The 22,764-nt window shown below is 35.9% G+C and overlaps 1 protein-coding gene across 4 annotated transcripts; it reads left to right on the top strand.

The window, feature by feature from the left end:
* The first annotated feature begins 5,406 nt into the window (after window positions 1-5,406).
* Window positions 5,407-15,946, top strand: LOC139857091 (serine/threonine-protein kinase TIO-like). Of its 4 annotated transcripts, XM_071845815.1 has the most exons (13): window positions 5,407-6,463; window positions 6,631-6,768; window positions 7,058-7,155; window positions 8,609-8,777; window positions 9,920-10,018; window positions 10,100-10,630; window positions 10,872-11,394; window positions 11,536-11,849; window positions 12,642-12,875; window positions 14,788-14,931; window positions 15,024-15,092; window positions 15,206-15,397; window positions 15,542-15,946. In XM_071845815.1, the coding sequence occupies exons 1-13, from the start codon at window positions 5,531-5,533 to the stop codon at window positions 15,773-15,775; spliced, it is 3,678 nt and encodes a 1,225-aa protein (XP_071701916.1). In that variant the 5' UTR covers window positions 5,407-5,530; the 3' UTR covers window positions 15,776-15,946. The 4 variants fall into 4 exon arrangements, 3 of the variants coding, with proteins under 3 accessions (XP_071701916.1, XP_071701915.1, XP_071701917.1); XM_071845814.1 differs by having other exon boundaries at window positions 10,872-11,849; XM_071845816.1 differs by lacking the exon at window positions 15,542-15,946 and having other exon boundaries at window positions 10,872-11,849; window positions 15,276-15,396.
* The last annotated feature ends 6,818 nt before the right edge of the window (window positions 15,947-22,764 follow it).

Here is a 22,764-nt window from a genome sequence, read left to right as displayed (position 1 = left end):
CCTTGACTAGGTCAAAGGGTCAAACCCCTTTCACCCATTCATTTCCACCTCCATCTCTCTCTCTTTCTCTCTAGCAAGAACACACACTCAAAAACCAAATCCATTCATTCATCATCTAAATCCGGATTAGGGAGCTAGCAACCAAATAAATTACATATTCGTGATCCTCTCTTCATCCTCTTCGTTTTGGTACCAACTTCATCTCATTTGGGTAACTTTCTAAAATCACTAGATTTTGTGTTCTTGATGTTTTTAACTCATAAAAGTGTTAATTAGTGTCTATGGCTCAAGTCTAACATGAATATATAATTTGTATGCTCGATCTCGTTGTTTTAGTGTAACTAGCATGAACTTGAATTTTGGTGTGTTGTTCTTGAATTTTGGATGATCATATGTTGTTAGATGTTAAAAGTTCATGTTCTAATTGTGTTCCTAGTATCATTAGCTTCATTTTGATGTATAGATCGATTTAAGAAACTTCATAAACGCGATTATTGATTTTGTGAACTTTTGGTTAGGGTTGACAACTCTTAAAACGAACTTTTGATGCGTTGAATGCTTGTTAATGTTATTGATAAGTGTTTAGTTGGGTTACATGCTTCATTACCTTCAAAACGGCATATCATATGTATAAATTGGATTCCCGAAACTTAAATTTCAATTGATAAACTTGAAACTTGAAAATAAACCTCTATTGATCACTTGACGGGATTTCGGTTATAGTATATGATGTTTTTGCTTGATGAAAAGTGCTTAGTTGCGTTCCTTGTCGAAAGAGCTTTCCGATGATATAAAATACATGTTCTAATTGTTTGCGGATCATAAAATGTGATTGTTTGTGTTTTGGTTCGTCCATTTGAGGAATACAGCAAACAGGGCCTGGGACAAGATCAGGACGCCGTCCAGATACTTGGGACGCCGTCCCACATTTTGAACTGGGACGCCGTCTAGCTTCTCGAGACGCCGTCCCACCCTTTAAATCGGGACGCCGTCTAGCCAATTGGGACGCCGTCCCATTTGGCTAAAACTGGCTGTTCGCTTTGGTCATTTGACATGAAAATGTTTGCTATGCTACGGACCTCCGATTAACATGAAACTTGGCCAACATGCTCATATATGATTATATAACTTAGAAAAATTGTCGGATATCCAACCCGACCCCGTTGACTTTTCTGTTGACTTTGACCCGACCAAGTTGACTTTTAATCAAACTTAACCAAATAATTGTGCAATCGTTCTAACATGCTTTTATACTTGTATCTTGCATGAAACATGACAACTTGATTCACATGCTACATTATTGAGTCGTAACGAGCCATAGGACTAATTGAACATCTTTGACCTATTGTGTTTACCGTTATTGATACAAACCTATTGTTTAGGTCAAGACTAGCTTTGTCTTTGCACACGTTTACTTGTTGAAGTACCTTTATACTCGTGCACTCGAGGTGAGATCATAGTCCCACTTTTACTCTTTTTGAACTTACATTTGGGATGAGAAAACATAAACATTTCTTTACTAAGTGAACACAAGTACAGGAAAAACAAACATTCTACATACGAGTTTAGAACAAAATCCTCAATTCGATTATCATTAGTTACACTTGCCGGGTGTAAGCGAGAACTTATGTTGTATGGATCCATATGGGTTTGACAAACCCTCATTCAAACGGTTCGCTACCGTTTACGAATGAAATATATTTTCGAGAAACAGTGTATGTTCTAGCACTAAGTGATGGGGTTCAATGGAAGGAAATGTTAAGCATTGATAATTGGGTGCTCGTGAAACAGAATTTTGGAATGTATTACTATTAATTCATTGATGCAAATCTTGTGGTTCACTTGTACTTACTTACTTAAACCTATGATTTCACCAACGTTTTCGTTGACAGATTCTCTATGTTTTTCTCAGGTCATGCACGATATGTGAAACATGCTTCCGCTTACTAATTGATACTTGCATCCGATGTCGAGTATACATGCATTTCATGGAGCGTCTTTTGACTTTACTTTAAACCGTGTCGCCTAGATTTCAATCGTACTTATAACGTTGTAACTTAACTTTTGGTTGAACAATTCTTGTAAACTTTGAAACAATCTTTATTTTGAAATGAAGGCGACATATTTTGGTCAAACGTTATCTTAAAGACTTATAATCAGGTAATGGGACCCACGTAGCCGACGCCGTCACTTGACGATTTGTCGGGGTCGCTACATGTAAGAAACGTTAAACTATCCAACATGGTACGCCTCTCGGTTTCAATGTATATTTTTTCCATGGTTAACCTTGTAGCATTTGCGGTTTCGATTAACGTTTGGCGGGCTTCCTCGGACGACAAACGTGAGGCCGCATCGGATGAACCCGAACTCCTATGAGCCTTGGAACTTGCACGACCCGGCGGACGACGTAAAGGTTCTTCATGGAAATTCGGACCCGCGGCTCCACCACTCGGACCACTTTCATTCGCGGGTCCATCACTCGGTAACTCCATCGGAGTATGTTTTTTGTTCACGACTCCTTCGTATGTTAAAAATTTCGGACATTCTTTGAGAACTTTCCACGCATCCTCGTATAAGAAGTTACGACCCACTTGATCCTTAAACGCACGTCGAGCATGTGACATGATATCGGCTTCGTTTTGGCCACTTTGCCAAAAATTTTCAAGCTTCGAGTAAATTCCGATATATAACTTGATATCTTTGGACATTTTGGTCCATTTTCCCGTAATTTGATCCATTCGACGTTTTTCCCGAACTTGCTCATTGTAAACTCTTTGAATCGTCCCCCAAAATGAGTCTTTTGTTTGATTAGTTCCCACCACCATATTTTCCGAAACTTGCATCCACACCGTTGCCAAAATCCTACTTTCGTCGTCCGACCACGGACTTTTTTTGCAAATTACTTTCTTTCCTTTTCCTTTACGATTTCTCCCAACACGTTCTTCGTTTTGACTAACTTCAAATTCATCGGGTTGAGTTTCTTGAACCTCTTCGATTTGTTCTTCCTCAGATTCATTTTCGGAAGGAATTTGAGTAGGTACTCGAATTTGATTTTCTTGAAAACTAGGTTGTCGAATGACATGTTGTTGGATGACTTGTTGTTGAGGAACAAATTGTTGGACGTTAGGAAATTGTTGTTGAGGACGGTAGTTGGAATATTGAGGTGTAGAAACAAAAGCGGGTGAACGTGAAGCATAAGATGCGAACCCCAATCCTTGATTCGGGTTAGAAGATGAACCGGTAGGTGAGTTATACATTTGTGATTCAAGTAGCGTTTGGAAAAAATCATTACTTTGTTGTGTGTAGAACGGCTCGGACGTTAAATTTTGATTGTTCTTGGATGATTTGGATGATTTTTTAGGCATTTTTTTTTTATAGTTGGAAATGGGTTTGAGATGAGTAATGTTGCAAGAATAATGGTTTTAGTTGGAAGTAAAAGAGTGTTTGTATGTTTATTTGGTAAAATATATTGGGTGTTTATATAGAAAAAAGAAAAGCAAAAAAAAAAAAAAAAAAAAAAAAGCCGTTGGTAGCCAACGGCTACTTCTGTTTCTGATTTTCTGTTTCTGATTTACTACCGTTGCCCGCCCTCAAACTGTGATACATATGATTTAATCGAGAACAGAAGCAGGAAAGAGATTGGAGGGCGGCCGAGGGCGGCTGGAATGCCATCGGCGCCCTCGAGGGCGGCGGGGGAGTGGGCTGAGGGCGGTTCCCGTTCTCGAACCGTTGGGAGTGGTCTCATGGAATAATCTTTGGCCAATTGATAACCGGAGAAAGACACAGGAGAATGACCTTGTCGATCTGAACACGTGCTTCCACGACCGTAAACATTCCATCTCCATAACCTGTCCCACGTCGGACAATCGGGATCTACACCAAACCGAACCTCCGAAATGTCAGTTAACAAGCCGATCAGGCTTGAAGAAACAATATATGAGTATATGACCACAACCTCAATTAGAACAATTAACCTGCTAATTAACTCTAAACCCGTATCGTTACCGTGGGACGCTTTTATTACTCTAACCCATAAGGAATCTGGGGACAAGAGAATTCGGCACCTCCACTTTTGCATTAACGCCACATTAAACGCTTTTAAGCTACCCACTTCTAATCCCCCTTTATCTACTAATTAAACGCTTTTACTGGCTTGTTTGTGTAAAGCTTTTTGTTAGCTGCAGTTAAATGTACATTTCTGTTTAGCCTGTGTTAGTTAAATAGGTTTGAAGTTATGATATTTAGTGTGATTGGTCTGAGTGAGTGAGTGTGTGGATAGTGGAACAAGTCAATATAAACAGTTGGCATTTTCACGTGGAAGGTAGATGTATATTCTTCCTGCGCAGAGATGGATCTTGAACGATTTTAGTGGAAGGGTCAAAATCATTTCAAAAACTTATATAAGAAAAATTCTAAAATTTTGGAGGGGCTATTATATAAAATATTTATAATTTAGATCCTAGAAAATAAAACTTACACTAAGAGAACAATTTTTGGAGGGGCCACTGCCCACCCCTGCCACCCCAAAGATCCGTCCCTGTTCCTGCGGGTGTATTCAGTTTCAATCTCTTAGCGTTTTAACATCCTTTCAGACTTCGGTTATATAAAAGATTTTGCCTACAACGGGCAATGCGGTTATGAAATTATGTTTAAGAATTTGAAACATTTGTATAAACCCAAAATCAGAATTTATTCTCTTAAATCATATGATACTCGTCTAAAATCATTTGGGCCTCTTTTGTGCTCCCTCATTTTCATAAAAACATTTTTATGGTTTCGCTTTTCAATTTGATGGGGTTAGCTTAGCTAGGTTAGACTATGCTCTCTCCTTGAGTCGGGTTCATCTTTCCAATAAAAGTAGCCAGGTTCATCTCAGATTATGTTTGGAAACAAGTCTGCAAGTTGAGCTCTATCAGACTCGAGCCTGGATTGATCCATCATCCATTACATTACATATAATTTAGTAACAAAATAATTTCATATAACACGGCTTATAATTCCTTTCCTTTGTTTTTTTTGCAAACTCATGATTTTGAAGTAGCTAGTTTAAATCATAAGATGATGACTCATCATATAAAATTAAATAATTTCCACTATCTGTACATTAATATTAATAATTAATAATGTAAAACTAAAAACTTCGTCTTCTTTTGATAATAACGAAATAAAGAGGGTCCACTATGGCCTATATTATGTTTATGAAAGTCCAGATGTACCACGTTTAAATATTTCCTAGTCCATTTTGCCGGCACTCAAGGTTTGACTGTTGAGAAGTAGGTAGCTTAATTATTAAGGATTAAACAACGATTACAATTTCCACTACTAGCTAGCACCTTAATTATTATAAATATCAATATCAATATCAAAAAGTAAAGTCACTTATATTTTCATTAGACATCAAATCAAATAGTCCTGTCTTATCTTTCTTTTTGATTCATAGGTAGTCATCTCCTTTTCTGCTAATCTTTTCCAACAATTTTTTTCTTAATTTCTTCCTTCAACATTAATCTTTTGAACATTTTACTTACCCATGATGATGGAATTTAAAGACTTGGAGCACCTTAGCATACCATTTCAACTTATCAAAGAAGCCACCGAAAACTTCACAACTATTATCGGAAAGGGTGGATATGGCCCCGTTTATAAGGGACAAATCTCACTCTCCGGTCAAAGGGAACTAACCACTGTTGCTATAAAGCGACTTGATACTAAAATTTCTGGTCAGGGCCTTAAAGAATTCTTAACAGAGATTCGATTGCTAACTCGTTATAAACATCCAAACCTCATATCTCTTGTTGGTTTTTGCAACCAAGGCCCTGAAAAAGTTCTTATCTATGAGTATGCACATCGCGGTAGCCTAGATAAATATCTACGAACGTCTCCAGATTCAGCGTGTCAACTGACATGGATGCAACGACTAAATATTTGTGTCGACGCAGCACGTGGATTAGATCATCTACACAACCACGTTGCAGAACACGAACGAGTTATCCACCGAGACATTAAAAGTGCTAATGTTCTCCTCGATAACAATTGGAAAGCAATGATAGCAGATTTTGGTCTTTCTAGAATAGGCCGTGCCAACGAAAATGACACGTTTATCTACACGAACGTGGTTGGCACAGCTGGCTATGTTGATCCTGCTTACAAATGTTCCGGGATATTGACCAAAGAGTCGGACGTTTATTCGTTCGGGGTGGTACTGTTTGAAGTCCTATGTGGTCGTTCTTGCTTCTATATGGATGGAGTAAGTAAACAACGATTATTACCTCAACTGGCCCAGACATTCTATAGAGAGGAAACACTAGATCGGATAATTGATCCTATTTTGAGTGAGTACATGAGCACCGACTCCATGAAAAAGTTTTCACGTATTGCATATCAGTGTTTGTTGGGAGATCGACAAGGACGTCCTTCGATGGATGTGGTATTACAACAACTTGAAAAAGCTTTAAAACTGCAGGTAAACTTAGACGTGATTTGAATTATATATTTTCACGTCTCAATTTGTATGTCATCATTTTTTATGGTATATATGAAACCATAAATACACATAAAGGTAAATTTTGAGAATTAGATGCTTCAACATACAGTATTTAACAAGTTAATGTATTAATATATGAATCTCAGGAGGATGTGGATAAAACCCGTCTATCGTTGACGAATCGAAAAATGAAGGAGAAGTTAGATTCTCATGTGGCATACACTAATAGAGACGACCTTTACACGAATCCCTCTAAGGAAGTTCTTGTCAACAAGGAAAATGTGGTACGTACCGGTTTCTTGTTAACTTTATAAACCCCACCCAATACAAACCGGTTTTAAAATCGGTTTCTAAAGTGTTAAAAATCGGTTTCTAAAGCAGTTTTTTTGTAGTAGTGTACTTCCAAAATCATACGTACTATACTATGCTATTAATTATTTTGTTCTGATAAACATGCTAAACACTTTGACTAGATAAATGATTCAATTTCAAAGAAAAAAAATTGCTTATCAAATAAATTATACGGAGTACTACACCAATGACAATTAATTAATGATTGGTTATACTTTGCAGTTACTATATAAAGGCGATGAGGGTAACATTCATGAGATCCAATCAGAAGTGACTTTATCTCGACGAAATTGGATACCCATATGTTTGCCTGAATCTTGGTTATCTCTTTACCCTTATATGTGACATGTTAATATTTATAGCGTAATAACATCTACATAATTAAGCTTAAATGCATAATAATGTACTTACGATGTATTCTATTACTTTTCGACAAAATATGAGATGATTGGAGTGGAAAAGGGTTAATATATATATATAAATGATTATTGTATCCCTGCTACTCTATTACTTTTTCGACCTGTTTCACATACTGTACTTCGTATCCCCATAGTTGCAGTTGCAAGAATGCAAGCGACCTAGTTGCAGTTGCAAGTGACTATAGGCCTATAACCATCCAAAATATTCATGAAATATTTTATATTAATATATCAGTGTATTTTTATTTTTTATATTTAATATATATATCAGTGTATATCTATATGTATGTCAATATTACTCCTCAGTTAAGATATACTCCGTTTTAAGATATAAGAAGCTTTACTTGTTATTTATTTTTTATTAAAAATTATAAATTATTATTATTAACAACTTCATATTACAATAATAATAATATATTAGTTTTCTTTATTTTACTTTCCTCTCAACTCCAGAATACAATGACATATATCAACACACATTCATTTCTATCACTATTCTCTCCTTCCTATTCATTCCCATTTCTTTTCACTTAAAAAAAAGTCTAGAACACAACGTTAATGCTTTAGCTACGATATCTGGAAATGAGGCGGATAGTTTGTGTTGTTTGTGTAAAAACGCCGAATTGATGCTTTTGAACTTTAATATTTGTAGTTTGTATAATTGTTACAACTTTCAGTATACGTTTATTTATTTTAGTGTTGTTTGATGTTTATTATTGTTGGTGTTATATGTTGTTAGCTTCTATAAAATGGTATGAAACAGGTTTCCCAAACGCCCAGAATTAGAATCCTACTTCCTGGTTTAGCTATCTTTAGCGGCGAGGGTTGCCGCAAAAGAAATCTGATACCATGAATTGTTAGATGCATATACTCGTCGCAAATAAGTTGGCGCATTTGTTTTGCCGGGAAGGGCCGGCGTCATCATGTCGTCACAAAACAATCGCCACAATAGATAATTTCCCTTTTCTTTTTTATTTATCTTAATAAATGTGGGTCCCACTTATGTTCGCCGCAAAAGACTTTAGGTGGCAAACATACGGTGACGAGGTATAATGCGACGAGTAGTCGCCGCAAAAGATTTAGTGCGGCGAGATCCCCCTTTTAATGCGGCGAGGAAACTCACCACAAAAGAGGGAATTTCCTGCAGTGTTGGTCAATATTTGTGCAAATTATTCAAGCATAGGACTTTATTCTCTGATGACATCTTTGTAAATCTCAAAAGCTCTTGAATATTTAAGTGTTTGAGATTTGACTCGCTTAAACTTCCAATTATTATATCTAATTACTTATGTAGATAATCGGCATATTCCCAACCCATTTTCTGTTAATTAATAACGACTTGTTATGATCACAGGGATGAAGATGTACCCAAGTCAAACCAGGCCGAGCTGAGAGTTCTATCAAACTTAGTTGCTACTAGTCATTGTAGAGGAGCGCAAGATAAGAGTTTTTGGGAAAATGTTGGGTTGACTGTCAACATTCTTCTTAGGAAAAAGTCAGATTACAATGACTTGCTCATTCAGGTATGTTACTGAAATGAGTCTTTTCTGATTAGTAACTTAAATGAGCCCAACCCTGCTTTACCACATACCCAGTGCAAAATATGTGGTTACAATTAATTCTAGAGATGGGTGGCTTGGGTTCATAATTGTTTAAATTATCTGCTAGCGTAAACAATTTATCATTATCTATATTTTGTAAATCAACTTGTGCCGTTGACAACTCAATAAATCATGTTACAAAATTAATCATAAAAAACTAGAACAATAATAGAGATCTTTCGGTTAAACACAATCAAAAATATGAAGCAAATATTGTTTATACAGTTTTCTAGCATAAACAATTTAGCATAATCTAAATAATTTAGCAATAATAGATTTTCCATTAACAATTTATTATTATTATTATTATTATTATTATTATTATTATTATTATTATTATTATTATTATTATTATTATTATTATTATTATTATTATTATTATTATTATTATTATTATTACTATTATATTATTATTATTATTATTATTATTATTATTATTAGTATTATTATTATTATTATTATTATTATTATTATTATTATTATTATTATATTATTATTATTATTATTATTTATTATTATTCCTAAGGGTGAAAAATGCTAATGACAACCCTAAGGGTTGTCATTAAGAAATTTAAACATGTATGTTTTCATTGTACATTTTCAATAACTACCTACTTCTATGAAAAAAACTACTCTTTAACTTACAAATGTACAACTCTTTTTGCATTAAAAAACTTAACGCTAAGGTTTGTCATTAGAATTTCCCTATTTTCATCATCATCATCATCATCATCATCATCATCATCATCATCATCATCATCATCATCATCATCATCATCATCATCATCATCATCATCATCATCATCATCATCATCATCATGGGCATCCATATCTCTAATCAACTTGCCTTTATCGAATTTATCAGTTTACTATAGCATGGCATAAGCAATGATTCAAATTTGATCAACTGTAAATAAGTGTAACTAGAATTGGAAACTGGCTTCATTTAAGGTGTTTATATATAGTTATTGGCTAACGCGCTTGTCACTAATATCTAGTTTTACATCTTTGCATCTTTATTTCTTTCTTTACCCGGCGCTCGTCACTAATGTCTAGTTTTACAGAGTTTCGCAGATATAAAGAAGTCATTGGATAACAATGGAAGTCGGTTTGGAGATTCTTATATCAGGCATTGGGTTGCTATGATGGAGCTTTATAAAGAGGTTATACTCTCAACCAAAGATATAATATAATAATATGTATAAATTTTTTAGCTGTTACACCTCAAACTTAGGTTTGTGTAGGTTACTCGTTGCGCTGAAGATGCATCCGGGAGACTTGTATATGAATCTGTCGCCTGCATTAGAATTATAATAACTAGTGTTGCACAAGGTCTGAAAGCTTCCATGGCCATCAAACATGTTGAGATGGTGACATACACTCTTAGAGATATATTGGATAATGCTAAAGCTTTCGGTGTCATAGATGATTTGCTTTCTTGCATAGTGACTTGTGGTACAGGTCTCATGTCTGGCTCCTCAAATTTATTACGTGCTGCTTGTGAAGCAAGTGAGGCTATTTGGTCACTAATAGATGCTTTTGAGCTTCAATGTACACAAGAAAATGCACCCGTGTTCCCATTAAGCTCAATGCATTCACACTCTTTGGATCGGATTAACATTAAAAGAGATAAATGTGAATCATTCATCGGTAAAGATTATGAAGAGATAGTTGAAACAGTCACACAAGCATTCCTCGGGTCCGAAGCTGTACGGCTTGCTATGTTCTATTGTCTTCGACAGCGCTTGGTCACCTCATGGTCTTCTGTAATTAAGGTGATAATTTAAGTTTATATGTAGCATTAATCCTAGAGATTAAGGGTTTTAAATAACTGCTCAATATGGTATGTGTCAAAATGGATCAAGGTTAACCTAAAACACTTTTCTTTTTGTTTTTGAAGAATATATCTAAATCTAATGTGTCAAATATGAGTAAATGGGTCAAATTTACCAATTAAAATTTAATTAAGTAATTGATCATGGATCACCTAAGAAGTGGTATAATTTCTTGTTTCAGATAATCTTAAGGTGTTGCCTGCATAATGATTCAGTTGCTAGAGTTTTATGTGGCCTCTTTAGTTCCTCCTCAATCGTTGGTGGAGGAGGTGAAAATACAATCATTTCAGAGGTTTTTTCAATAATAAATCTATGTGCTTCATTCGATAGAGATCCTCAACAACAAGACACAAACAACCTAAAAAGTAAAGTATCTGATCCAAGTGATTTGGTTCTCCATGCTTGCCTTTTAATAGCCTCGGTTGCACAATCCATAGATACTGCAGTTATTATGCTTACATCTTCCCCTGAAACTCAACAGTCACGCCTCTCTGACCTGGCTCACTATTGCTCCATGTGTAATGGACTACAAAATTTGCATCCCCATTCAATGTCTGCCATGCTGGCACTTGCATACATGTGCTACCTTGAAATGAATGAGTCTGTTGCAACATCAATTCGTGAAATAGTCGTTCCTTTGATCCCACCGAGTGCCACACTTTGTTATTATCTCAAGATGTCAAAAACAGACCCTCAAGGAACCGGTAAAAATATGCTTTCATATTGGCACGGGATCAGGGATGGGTGCACACTTTTGTTGTGTATCAGATTATATTGGGGTGGGCCTTTAGCTTTTCAGGACATGGGTGGCAGTGAAATCCTAAAATGTCTTATTAATCTGTTAGGAAACAAGTATCCAGATGAAATTGGACTCTCACCTCTTGGGGTTCAGTGGACAATGATTTCATTAATGCAGTGTTTCCAAGGTGGCATTTCAGTTTTTCGCCAGGTGTTGTTTTCAAGTGAACATGTACAAATTTTATGTGATTTAATATCTGATATCCATCTTAAGCTTTTACGGTGTTGGGGTGGACCTGGTGGAGGGAAAAACGCAGTAACAATTACAATTGATGTTGTAGTTTATCTTTTGGGGTTTCCATTTGTGACTTCAGAGGAAAGTGTTCTAGACATGGGGAAGTATATTCAAATTATTTTGGAGGTATATATTATATATATTGTTATGTTATTTCATGTCTTGCTCTAGGTGTATCGTCGGTCGTTCCTGGTTTCGTTGGTCTTGTTTTTCTAGTTGTTCAGGAGATGCCAAAGCGCGCTTGTGGTCGTTGTCCTTATCTGAATTTACTATCAATAATATTCACCGGGTAAAACCCTTTATCCAATACCATAAACCCTAAACTCTAAACCGTTTGTGTTAAAAGCTCAATCTAAACATTAAATCTAAACCATAAACCCTAATTTCCAAACCCTAATTACTAAACCCCAAACATTGTTTTCATCGGTCATTAGTCATTTTTCATTAGTTTTGGTTATCATACATCGATGTACGTTAATGTGCGTTATCATATATAAGATGTATGATAACTTGTATTATAACATGTTGTGAAAAATAAAAATAAAATATTTTTTTTATATTCTAAACAGTAAAAATTAACTCCAGAAATTATAAAATTTGAAATATAAATTCTAAATTAAAAGATATAAAAAAATTCAAATTTATTTATCTGCAAAATGGATGCTTAGCTCTGGATTTTCTCAGTGTACACATATATATATTTTGTGTGTGTGTGTGTGTGTTACATAGTTATCTCTTCAGTTTATCATACTTGTTTGCAAATGAATTTGGTCTCCTACTAGGAAAATTTGTTATATGAAATGTAACTAGGAAGTTGTAAAAACGCCCCACATGAAAAGAAAATTTGCAGGTGTTGGTGCAAGTTTTAGTTTCTCTGTTTCGCAATTTTGCAAATAATGAATGCTTCTAAATCTTCAGGTAGGACTTCCTGGGCAAATAATCAATTGTTTGGAACATTTGGAGTCAAAGAATACTGAAGACGTTCTTCTCCTTCTATCCAAAATGGTGGAACATCGGTCTTTGGCTGTTGAACTAGTTGGGAAAGGTCTCTTAAATCCAAATTTAATGAAAAGATTACTTGATGATTCATCACCAACTCAAGTCAAGATAAAAGTTCTGGAAATAGTTTCTGAGGTAGCCGAAATGGATGAGGTCAGTACGTACTTGATATATACAAGTCCCAATCTTTTTATGTACTTCATATTAGTTGCTAGGCTTGTTATAAAAATAATATGATAAGAGAAAATTTTAAATAAAACAGTTTAGTCAATTCAAAATTTCCTCTGTGTTCAAAAACTCACGGTTTGGTATCCACATTCTGTCACCCTCTTGTTGAATGTGCATAACCCGTAAATACGATTTCAAACCAAGGAATTGAATCACTGCTCAAAGGTCTTATTCGAGTAAAAAAAATTTATAAATGAGATTCCATATAGTGCAATTCCTAGTAGTCTAGTAGCGTATATATTGTAGAAACATAAATAGGCATATCCATGTTAACTTGTTAAGTTAATTTTTCTTTTAATATCACCATTACCATTATCATTATCATTATCATTATTATTATTATTATTATCGTCGTCGTCGTCGTCGTCGTCGACGACGACGACGACTTAAAAGTTTTAAAACTTACAAAAAATTAGTGGGAAGCCTAGCGACAATCTGGGCCCCCACACCTCTAGCAATAGCAAAACCTATCCTAGTAAAAATATGAGCACCGGCACCAATATCTTGCGCCATCGAACTCTTCTGAACCCGCTTTAGCAAAGAAACAGCCTCCTTCTCTAATTCCCCAAAGGAAGAAAATGAGAAAGGAATGAAACCATAACCAATCGCCTGACAACTAGATTCGTACTTGACCCGCTTCCGACGAGCCGCATCAATCACAGCACGTCCAGGGACAAAGTCAGAAAGCCCAGACTGTGTCAAAGGAGAAGACCCAGTCAAGTCAACACAAACATCGCGACCACAATCCCAGGAGTAAAGTAACAGGTCTGAGGGCCCTGTCGTTCCCTCCAGACAACCCAATGTCAACCTCCTTTCTCGCTGAAATCCCAGATCGATAACAAACATCAACAAGGGAATCCCGGACAATATTATGTCGATGCTTAATACCCACCATACCAGCACAAGACACCGCGTGATCCCCAAAAATATCCCCAGTAAAAACCCTTGAACAGGCAGAGCATGCCGTCGAGATAGAGAACAATGGAACACCTAACCGGCAGCACAACACACATCGGTAAGTCTTTGCGTTCATCGTCTGACCCAACCCCAAAATAGGGACTGCCCTTAGCCAAGCAGAGGTGTGATCACCCTGCTGTGATTTCCATAAGGCCGATTGTCGGGGAGATAACGAAAAAGTGAATTCTGCAGAAGCGGTAACCTTTGTGAAATAAACATCTGCCAATTTCTTCATGAGTATTGGGGCAGCGACCTCACTCGGATTACCTAAAATATCAAACCCAACCGTTTTATTAAACAGACCCAATGCATCTTCAAAAGCACTACCAAGACCAACAATACTCGCATGACGTAGGAGCTTGGTCTGCAACCCAGCAGACTGTAATCGAGAAGCCAGAAAAGCATAAAGACGAACATCTCCCGCAGAATAAACACCAAGCCCTCCAAATGCAAATGGCAAGGTGGCAAGCCGCCACTGCCAATCACCAAACCCATGCCCTGAAGCAGTAACAATACGCTCCAAGGAAGATCGAAGGGATCCATCGAAAGCGCGTTGAGCCTCCTCAAATATACTAGGAGGACAAGTACGCAAGGTAAAGTAGAGTTTAGAAACTCCCGTACATGCCCTAAGCAACAACAACTCACATTGAGGATCATCAAGCTTAGTAACCTTATCCATAAGCGCAATGGACTTGGTCACCCTTTGCATCACCAGTTCACTACTAAAACCAGGATCGGAACTTGCGGGGCCCCAAGAAACTTAACACCATTTAAAGGCCGCAGGAGTTTTATTATGTGTATTATTATTATTATTATTATTATTATTATTATTATTATTATTATTATTATTATGTGTTAATAAACGAACATGTGGACGCAGGAGTTTTTTAAGTATATAGATGGAGCAGATATTTTACCACACTTGAAAGCCTTCCTAACTCATGAAGATCCAATTCTGCGTTCCTGGACGTTGCAGGCTATAGGAGAAATGTGCTCTCATAGCTCCTACTTTTATAGCTTGTTGGTAAGTATTGCTAGATGATTCCATATTCTGCAACATTGATGCGTGTTTCACTCTATCTATTTCCTGATTACTTGATTCTCGTTATATTATAGGCAAAACACAACGTCATTGGTCTGTTGGGCAGTCGGTTAATGGATAAGGACACTAATGCTGTGTATGCTGTAAGATGTCTTTGTGTTTTCAACTAGTAGTTATACTGCAACAATATATTTTTATTTTTATTTTTATTTATATATAATGGATGAGTGCTTATGTGTCATTATTTATTTAACAGATTTTCTGGACAGCATGTTATAGTGATTTGTTTCATGAAGAACTAAGGATATGTATACCCCAACTTGCAGAAATGCTGATTTCAGCAGATACAACAGACATAGAAAAGGAATATATTTCTGGTTGTCTTCTCTCTCTTTCTGGCCACTCCGACAAACTTATTGAAGATATGATCTCTAAAGGAGCAGTGAATGTATAGTACCTATATATCATCTTCAATTTATTTATAAATAAAAATAAATATATCTGATACAAACACTTCATGTAGTACCACTTTTGACATTCAAACTTTATATACTATCTGTGATGTATATCTTTTTTTATATGGTTCTTGCAGGCTTTGTTAAAGGTGGTGGCAGATTACTCAATTGTTGCACTGGAGCCAAGCAGGACATATGTTATTAATGAGTCACTGCTACAAACAAGTCTTATGGCATTAGCTGAAATGTATAATCATCAACCTTGTAGAAAGATCATCCGCTCATCAGACGTGTACCAGGTTATTAAAAAACTACGTCACTTACCAGAAGAAGACATAGCCAACGTGGCTATTGACATTGTAGGTTATTAAAAAACTACGTCACTTACCAGAAGAAGACATAGCCAACGTGGCTATTGACATTGTAAACACGTCCGAGGAATTTTTTTATTAGTAACATTATGAAATGCATTGAAACTGTACGTTTGGTTTTAAAAGAAGCTCTTTAGCATTACTAGCTCCTATAATCAATATACATATCCATCCTCTCAAATTATGTATCATAAATTAATCAATTTAGGTGGGGAATAGAAGGAAAACCTGGAATGAAGGTTAGCGTGATTCTTAGATTTAAGCTGACATCGTGATTTGGAATGTTAAACGCAATGAAACAGTGAGTTTGTTTACGATGGTGATGGTGATGGTGATGGTGATGGTGATGGTGATGGTGATGGTGATGGTGATGGTGAAGATAAAAGTATGATGCAGTATGTTTATATGTATATAATGTATAATAACATGGATGCTAGACTAATAAGATGCATAATCAAAATCAACCACAACTAATTGTCAAGATTGAATTAGATCAATGGTTTTACAAGGTTAGGGAATTTGGTAATTTGGGGAAAATGAGAAAGGAAGACTAGGGTTCCAAGTGTTGAATGTCTAAACTTATTTTGAGGTGGAAAATGCATATTTATAGTCTTTATGTATTTTGTGCATATTAGTGGATAAATTGGGCAAACTGGTAAATAAAAAACTAAACAAAACTTTGATACTTTCCGTCAAACTGATTTCGCACAAGTATAGAGTATTTGCAATCCTAGTGTTTGATTTGCCATAAATCTATCTATCAGTCATCTATCATTGATCAATTAATTAATCATGTCTCTAAGGCCAACCAAGTTCGCCGAACCGGTACAAAGTCGATGTCGATCCGGAGGAAGGACGGCGGCGAAGGGAGGATACTATGGTTGAGATCCGTAAATTAAGAGAGAGGAAAACTTTCTTAAGAAACGTTAAGTAGTGCCGTCGTCACAACCGCTATCTACCGGTGGTGCTCCTGTTCAAACCTCTACAATTGAGAAAAAGGTCTTGTTAATAGTTCCGTACAGTTGTAGTTATAATTTATATTTATACTAGTTAGTGAAATGACCCGTGAAATCACGGGTTTGTTTAAATGAAACAGTTTAATGATATGTTTTAGGTATTAAGTGAACATAAATACTAAAGTCATTTAGTTTAATGACCCGTGGAATCACAGAGTCCGACTAAGAAACTCGTCAGCTGAACATTTCATCAAACGCCTAAAATGCATATTAAACAATCCACATTCAATTATAAGAGATAATATTGGTTGTCATTTTATTTTAACAGTGTAAATCACAATATAAATTTAGAATTGGTTTCCTTCTGCCTAGCTTTTATATACCTTCTCGTACTCAATTCAAAATAATTAATTAAAATAGTTCAAAATTATTTAATTTTAATAATTAAAATAATTATTAATAAAATTTAATAATAAAAATTAATTAAAAGATTTAATTTTAATTCAAAATTATTTGGATTAATGACATCACCCACCATGCTTAGATTTTTTTTCTTTTTTTTTTTTGATTTTTTCTTAACAAAGGAATTAACCTAATTATGACATCATCATTATAGGATTTTAATATTAACTATAGATAGATGATGATTTGTGTAATTGTAGTGTAGGATTGGATACATATTTGAATGTGCGTATGTAATTATACTATAAATGAATTGAGAAGATGTATTAGGGTTTAGTAGGTAGTTATCTTCTCGTTCTTTCCGCCCACTCCGACCCACTCCGACAAACTTATTGAAGATATGATCTCTAAAGGAGCAGTGAATGTAGTACCTATATATCATCTTTCATTTATTTATAAATAAATAATAAATAAATATATCTGATACAAACACTTCATGTAGTACCACTTTTGACATTCAAACTTTATATACTATCTGTGATGTATATATCTTTTTCTACATGGTTCTTGCAGGCTTTGTTAAAGGTGGTGGCAGATTACTCAGTTGTTGCACTCGACCCAAGCAGGACATATGTTGTTAATGAATCTTTTTCTACATGGTTCTTGCAGGCTTTGTTAAAGGTGGTGGCAGATTACTCAGTTGTTGCACTCGACCCAAGCAGGACATATGCTGTTAATGAGTCACTGCTACGTACAAGTCTTAATGCATTAGCTGCAATGTATATTTATCAACCTTGTAGAAAGATCATCCGCTCATCAGATGTGTACCTGGTTATTAAAAAACTACGTCACTTTCCAGACGACGACATAGCTGACACGGCTTATTTAATTGTAAACACGTTCCACTACAAATAAATGTTCACTTTTTAACGCTTCCATTATTTTTGACGCTAAAATATATGAACAAATTCGGATGTTTTTAACATCTATAAGTGTCACAAAGTTGGAACCGTGGAAAAATATGGTGTCAAAAAAATATGGTGTCAAAAATTATTAAATTTTTGACACTTTTAAGTGTTAATGAGTTTTTATTTTTGATGCTTTTAAGTGTCAAAAACTTTGTGACACTTATGAATGTCAAAAACATGTCAAATTATTCACATTTGAAGGTATCAGTTCACAGTATTTGATCTATGAACACCAGACTCTCAATTGAATAATAAATATGAATTATAAGAACAATAATTGAGAGAACACGATATGAAGGTATATGAAAGATAATATTAATCGTGCAAAGATACAATCACATAGCTAAACAATACGCCCCTATTTATACAGTTTAATACCAAATCTGGAGATTTGGTTTCCTAAACAACTTGGCTATAATTAAGGAAAAGATAAACCTAAACTTTAACGAATATTCAAATCAATTATAAAGTTTATCTTCTCGAGATAAGATCAAATCAAAACATATCTCCAGAATCTTCCTTTTCTTAGCCATCAAGAAATCCAAAACGTTGTCTTCAGAAAATACCAGAGTCTGCAACTTCAGACTCTAAACCTTCAGACTTTAAAACTGCAAAACACTTTGACTCATCAGATTATAAATCCTAACAATCTCCCCCTATCTGATGATGTCAAAACAACCTGATCACCTACTTATTCAACTTTGCATACCCCCTTTCAATCAACTTACACTTGTTCTTCAAAAACTTGATTTTCTTCATCATTGTGAGCTTACTGTACAAGTGATCTAACAATTTAACTCTAAAAGGATAAGTCTGCTCTGTCACACATCTGGTTAACAAACTGATCAACAACTCAATACTAGCTCCTTCAAACTGTTCAACCCTAATCAACATCCTTTGATTTCCATTTGTCTTGATCATCAAAGCATCCAAATACTCAACATACATATCATCAACAAACTCTAAATGTTCTGAAACAGCATACCTTTCTACATGTCCCTTAGCTCTTCTCTCCTTCATCTCAAGATCAAACATCCCACAAAATATTTCATAATCCTTGAAACTTATAAACCCTTCTTCAAATACCAAATGCACCAACATAAAAACTCTCTTTAATACTTCTTTCACAACACTTTGATCATCTGCATACTCCTGAATATACACAGCTATGCCTTTCCACTCACAGAAACCTAAACGAACAATTTGGTTCAACTTAACCCTTAATCTCCTATCAGGTAAGTGTGTCATAGTTAGCAACAGAGTTACACCTTCAAATTCTGATTTATCAACCTCAACCTTGACCACATCACCTTCATACCTTCTGAACCTAAATCTTTTATTCATCTGAGTTCTTAAATGACCTTGCATAGCAGCAACCACAACAGCATTCTCCTGAACATTACCAACACCACCTATTTGAGAATCACCAGCAACAACCACCTGAGTATCAACACCAACCATTTGAGTATCACCAACCTGAGTATCAGCAACAATTACTTGAGTTTCAACACCTCTATCAGCATCCTCCCCCTGAATCTGATGCTCCCCCTCAACCTGAGCTCTCTTTGATTGCTCCCCCTCAATGCCTTCACCATCTAACATTTTCCTTTTCTCCCCCTTTTTGACATCATCCAAAGGGAGAGTAGACAAAAACTTCCAGATTTCAGTTTGTTGTACTTGAAGAGACTTAACATCAGAAGCAAAACCTGTAAAACATTCCTTAATTTCATCAACACCTGCCATCTTCTCTTCCAAAGCATTCAATCTGTTACCAATATCTTTCACAACCACTGCATCACTTGAACCATCTAAACCCTTCATATCCCCAACCATCCGCCTGACCTCTAACAACTCATCTTTAGAAACGAAGTTATTATTCAAGTGGAGATTAATTTTATCAAATTGAGACTGCACACCCAAAAGCTTGTCATCAAACTTCTTAGTCAAAGTAGTCAAAGCCTGGTTCAGGCCAACCACATTGACTGGTGCCTCAGCCTGTGAAGTGGTACCAATGGTTAGGGGTAATGTTGGCATGTCCTCACAACCTTCCTGTTGAAAAGTAGGGCGATCCTTGGACATAGAAGGGTTTGAGACTTGTATTTCATCCTGTGGCATGGATGAAACATTGGCAGCCTGTGCAAGTAAGTGTAAGGATGGAATATTTGGAGGGAAGAGTGGCAGACTTGTGTCTGGAGTAATAGTAGGCTTGGCCATTGTAACTGGGTTTTGGATTTGGTTGTTTGAGTCCAGGATTGGGACTTCTGTATTTAAGTTAACTGAGTGGGTTTTCTCAGCAACTGTAAGATGGAAATCCAAGCTCACTAACCTAACAGGTTTAGGTTGGGTCAAAGTACTCCCCTCACCAACCCCTAGCAGAGGTGATGGAGCTGCACTAGTAGCACCTTGCCTAATGAATTGTTGATGTAAATCCATGAGTGCTGAATCATCTAGGTTTTCAAGTATGGAGACATTCTCAATATGAGCTGGTGAGCTCATAAGGTTGGTTGATTGGAGATTTTGTTCATTAGCAGTAGGAGAAGGTGGGTTAGAATTAAGTTGGTTTTCCTCATTCATACCTTCAGCCTGCTCTATTTGTGGAACAATATGGGGTGGAGTTTCTGGGGGGTAGAATCTAATTGCTCAGACTCTATGATTGGTTGACCATTGTTTTGATCTCCTGCAGATCCTAATTGCTCAGACCCAGAAGGAGATGCCCCTGCAGATCCTGATTGCTCATGAGCTATAGGTTGGTCAGCTTGGCCAACATTGACCCATTGCATCATAGCTGGTGTGAGAGCAACTTCATCATCATTGACAATATGGCTATGAAACATTCGTGAACTACATTCAGGAAAAGCTATGTACTCATACACTCTTAACACCTTTAGCCCATCCTACAAATCTGGATGCATGGCTTGTTCAATCATGAGACTCAAAATCCTTATAAAAGGCATTATGATCCCTATGACTCTTCTCAGTAAGAACCAACAACTCATTAAAGTACAAACGAGCAAAATCAATGTTTCTTCCTGTCACTATGGCATGAAACAAATAAGCCTCAAAATCATTAATCTCAGTCAAGCTCCCACATTTAAAACTCAAGCTTCTAACAACATTCGATAACACGAACATCCACCTGGTGAAAACATACTAATCTTAACAGATGAGTCAGTCAAAGGTTGACCAACTAAAGGAAAACAAGCTCTCACAGCAGACCTGGATACTGTTCTAACAAAATCATCACGCATAGGAAGATTCAAAGCTAACCTTAAATGGTTTTCAGTAAGAACTAAAGTAATGTTACCATTGCGATAAGTGCCAGTGATTATTCGAGCCTCCCTGTTTCCAACACAAGTATACCAGAATTATGCTAGCAACTCTGGAAACATAGTCGTCGTTTTAAAGAAAGCTTCCTTCAGAGGATGATTGTGCATAAACTGAACCAACTCTTCATAACCTTCGTTAGCAAAATTTTCTGGAATCGTATCACATGCAACCCTGTTGTTAGCCGACACCATCACATCCTTGTTGGCTTTGATTTCTGTAGCGCGAATCATGTTAGGAGTAGGTACAAGAACGAATGGAATGTACTTTGATCTTGCCATTTAGCTTTACGGAAAGGAGAGAATTTTAAAGATTTGAGGGAATTTTGAAGATGATGATCGAAAAGAGGGATTAGGGTTTTGATAATTTGATATTGATTTGAAGAAGAGGAGGGATATTTATACTCCTGACAAAATTTCAAAAAGTTACTTTTAACCCTCAAACAAAGTTACCTTGTACCCCCTTTACAAATAACCCTTTTACTTTAGACAAACGTAAGTAAGAAAAGTTTTAAGGACCAAATAAGGAAACAGATATACAATAAAAATACAACAATAGAGTAAATCTTTCCAGACTCTGAATAATTTGATGTTACCCAGACTCTGAAAATGACGTAATCCAGACTCTATACATATTTTTTTTTCCATTTTTTTTTTTTTTACAACAACAATTTAGTGAGTATCTTCACTTGACAACATTTCAATAGATGGATTTAACATTCCAAGTTGTTCAAGAAGATAAAAATGCCTTTTGTTCAGGAAGTGCTTTAGTAAAAATATCTGCTAGTTGATCTTTAGTACCAATATGCTTCAAGACCACTTTGCCCTTCTCAACACAATCTCTTATAAAATGATGTCTGATCTCTATATGCTTGGTTCTGGAGTGAAACACTGGATTCTCATTAATAGCAATAGCACTCTCATTATCACACATTATTGGAGTTTTGGTCAATGTTAACCCAAAATCCAAAAGTTGATGTTGCATCCAAAGTAATTGAGCACAACAACTTCCTGCTGCAACATATTCAGCTTCTGCTGTGGAAGTGGCCACTGAATTTTTCTTTTTACTAGAGCAACTAACCAACTTTCCACCTAATAATTGACATCCACCAGAGGTGCTTTTTCTGTCTAATTTACAACCTGCATAGTCTGCATCTGTGTAACCAATTAGATCAAACCCTTAGTCTTTAGAATACCAAAGACCCAGGTTAGGGGTACCTTTTAAGTACCTAAAAATTCTTTTCACAGCTTTATAATGAGACTCCCTAGGATCTGACTGGTAACGTGCACAAAAGCATGTAGCAAACATTATATCAGGTCTACTATCAGTTAAGTATAAC

Source organism: Rutidosis leptorrhynchoides, chromosome 7, assembly GCF_046630445.1.
Source record: "Rutidosis leptorrhynchoides isolate AG116_Rl617_1_P2 chromosome 7, CSIRO_AGI_Rlap_v1, whole genome shotgun sequence".
NCBI lineage: Eukaryota > Viridiplantae > Streptophyta > Magnoliopsida > Asterales > Asteraceae > Rutidosis > Rutidosis leptorrhynchoides.
The sequence above is the reverse complement of the archived record's forward strand: the minus strand, read 5'-3'. Positions and strand labels throughout refer to the sequence as shown.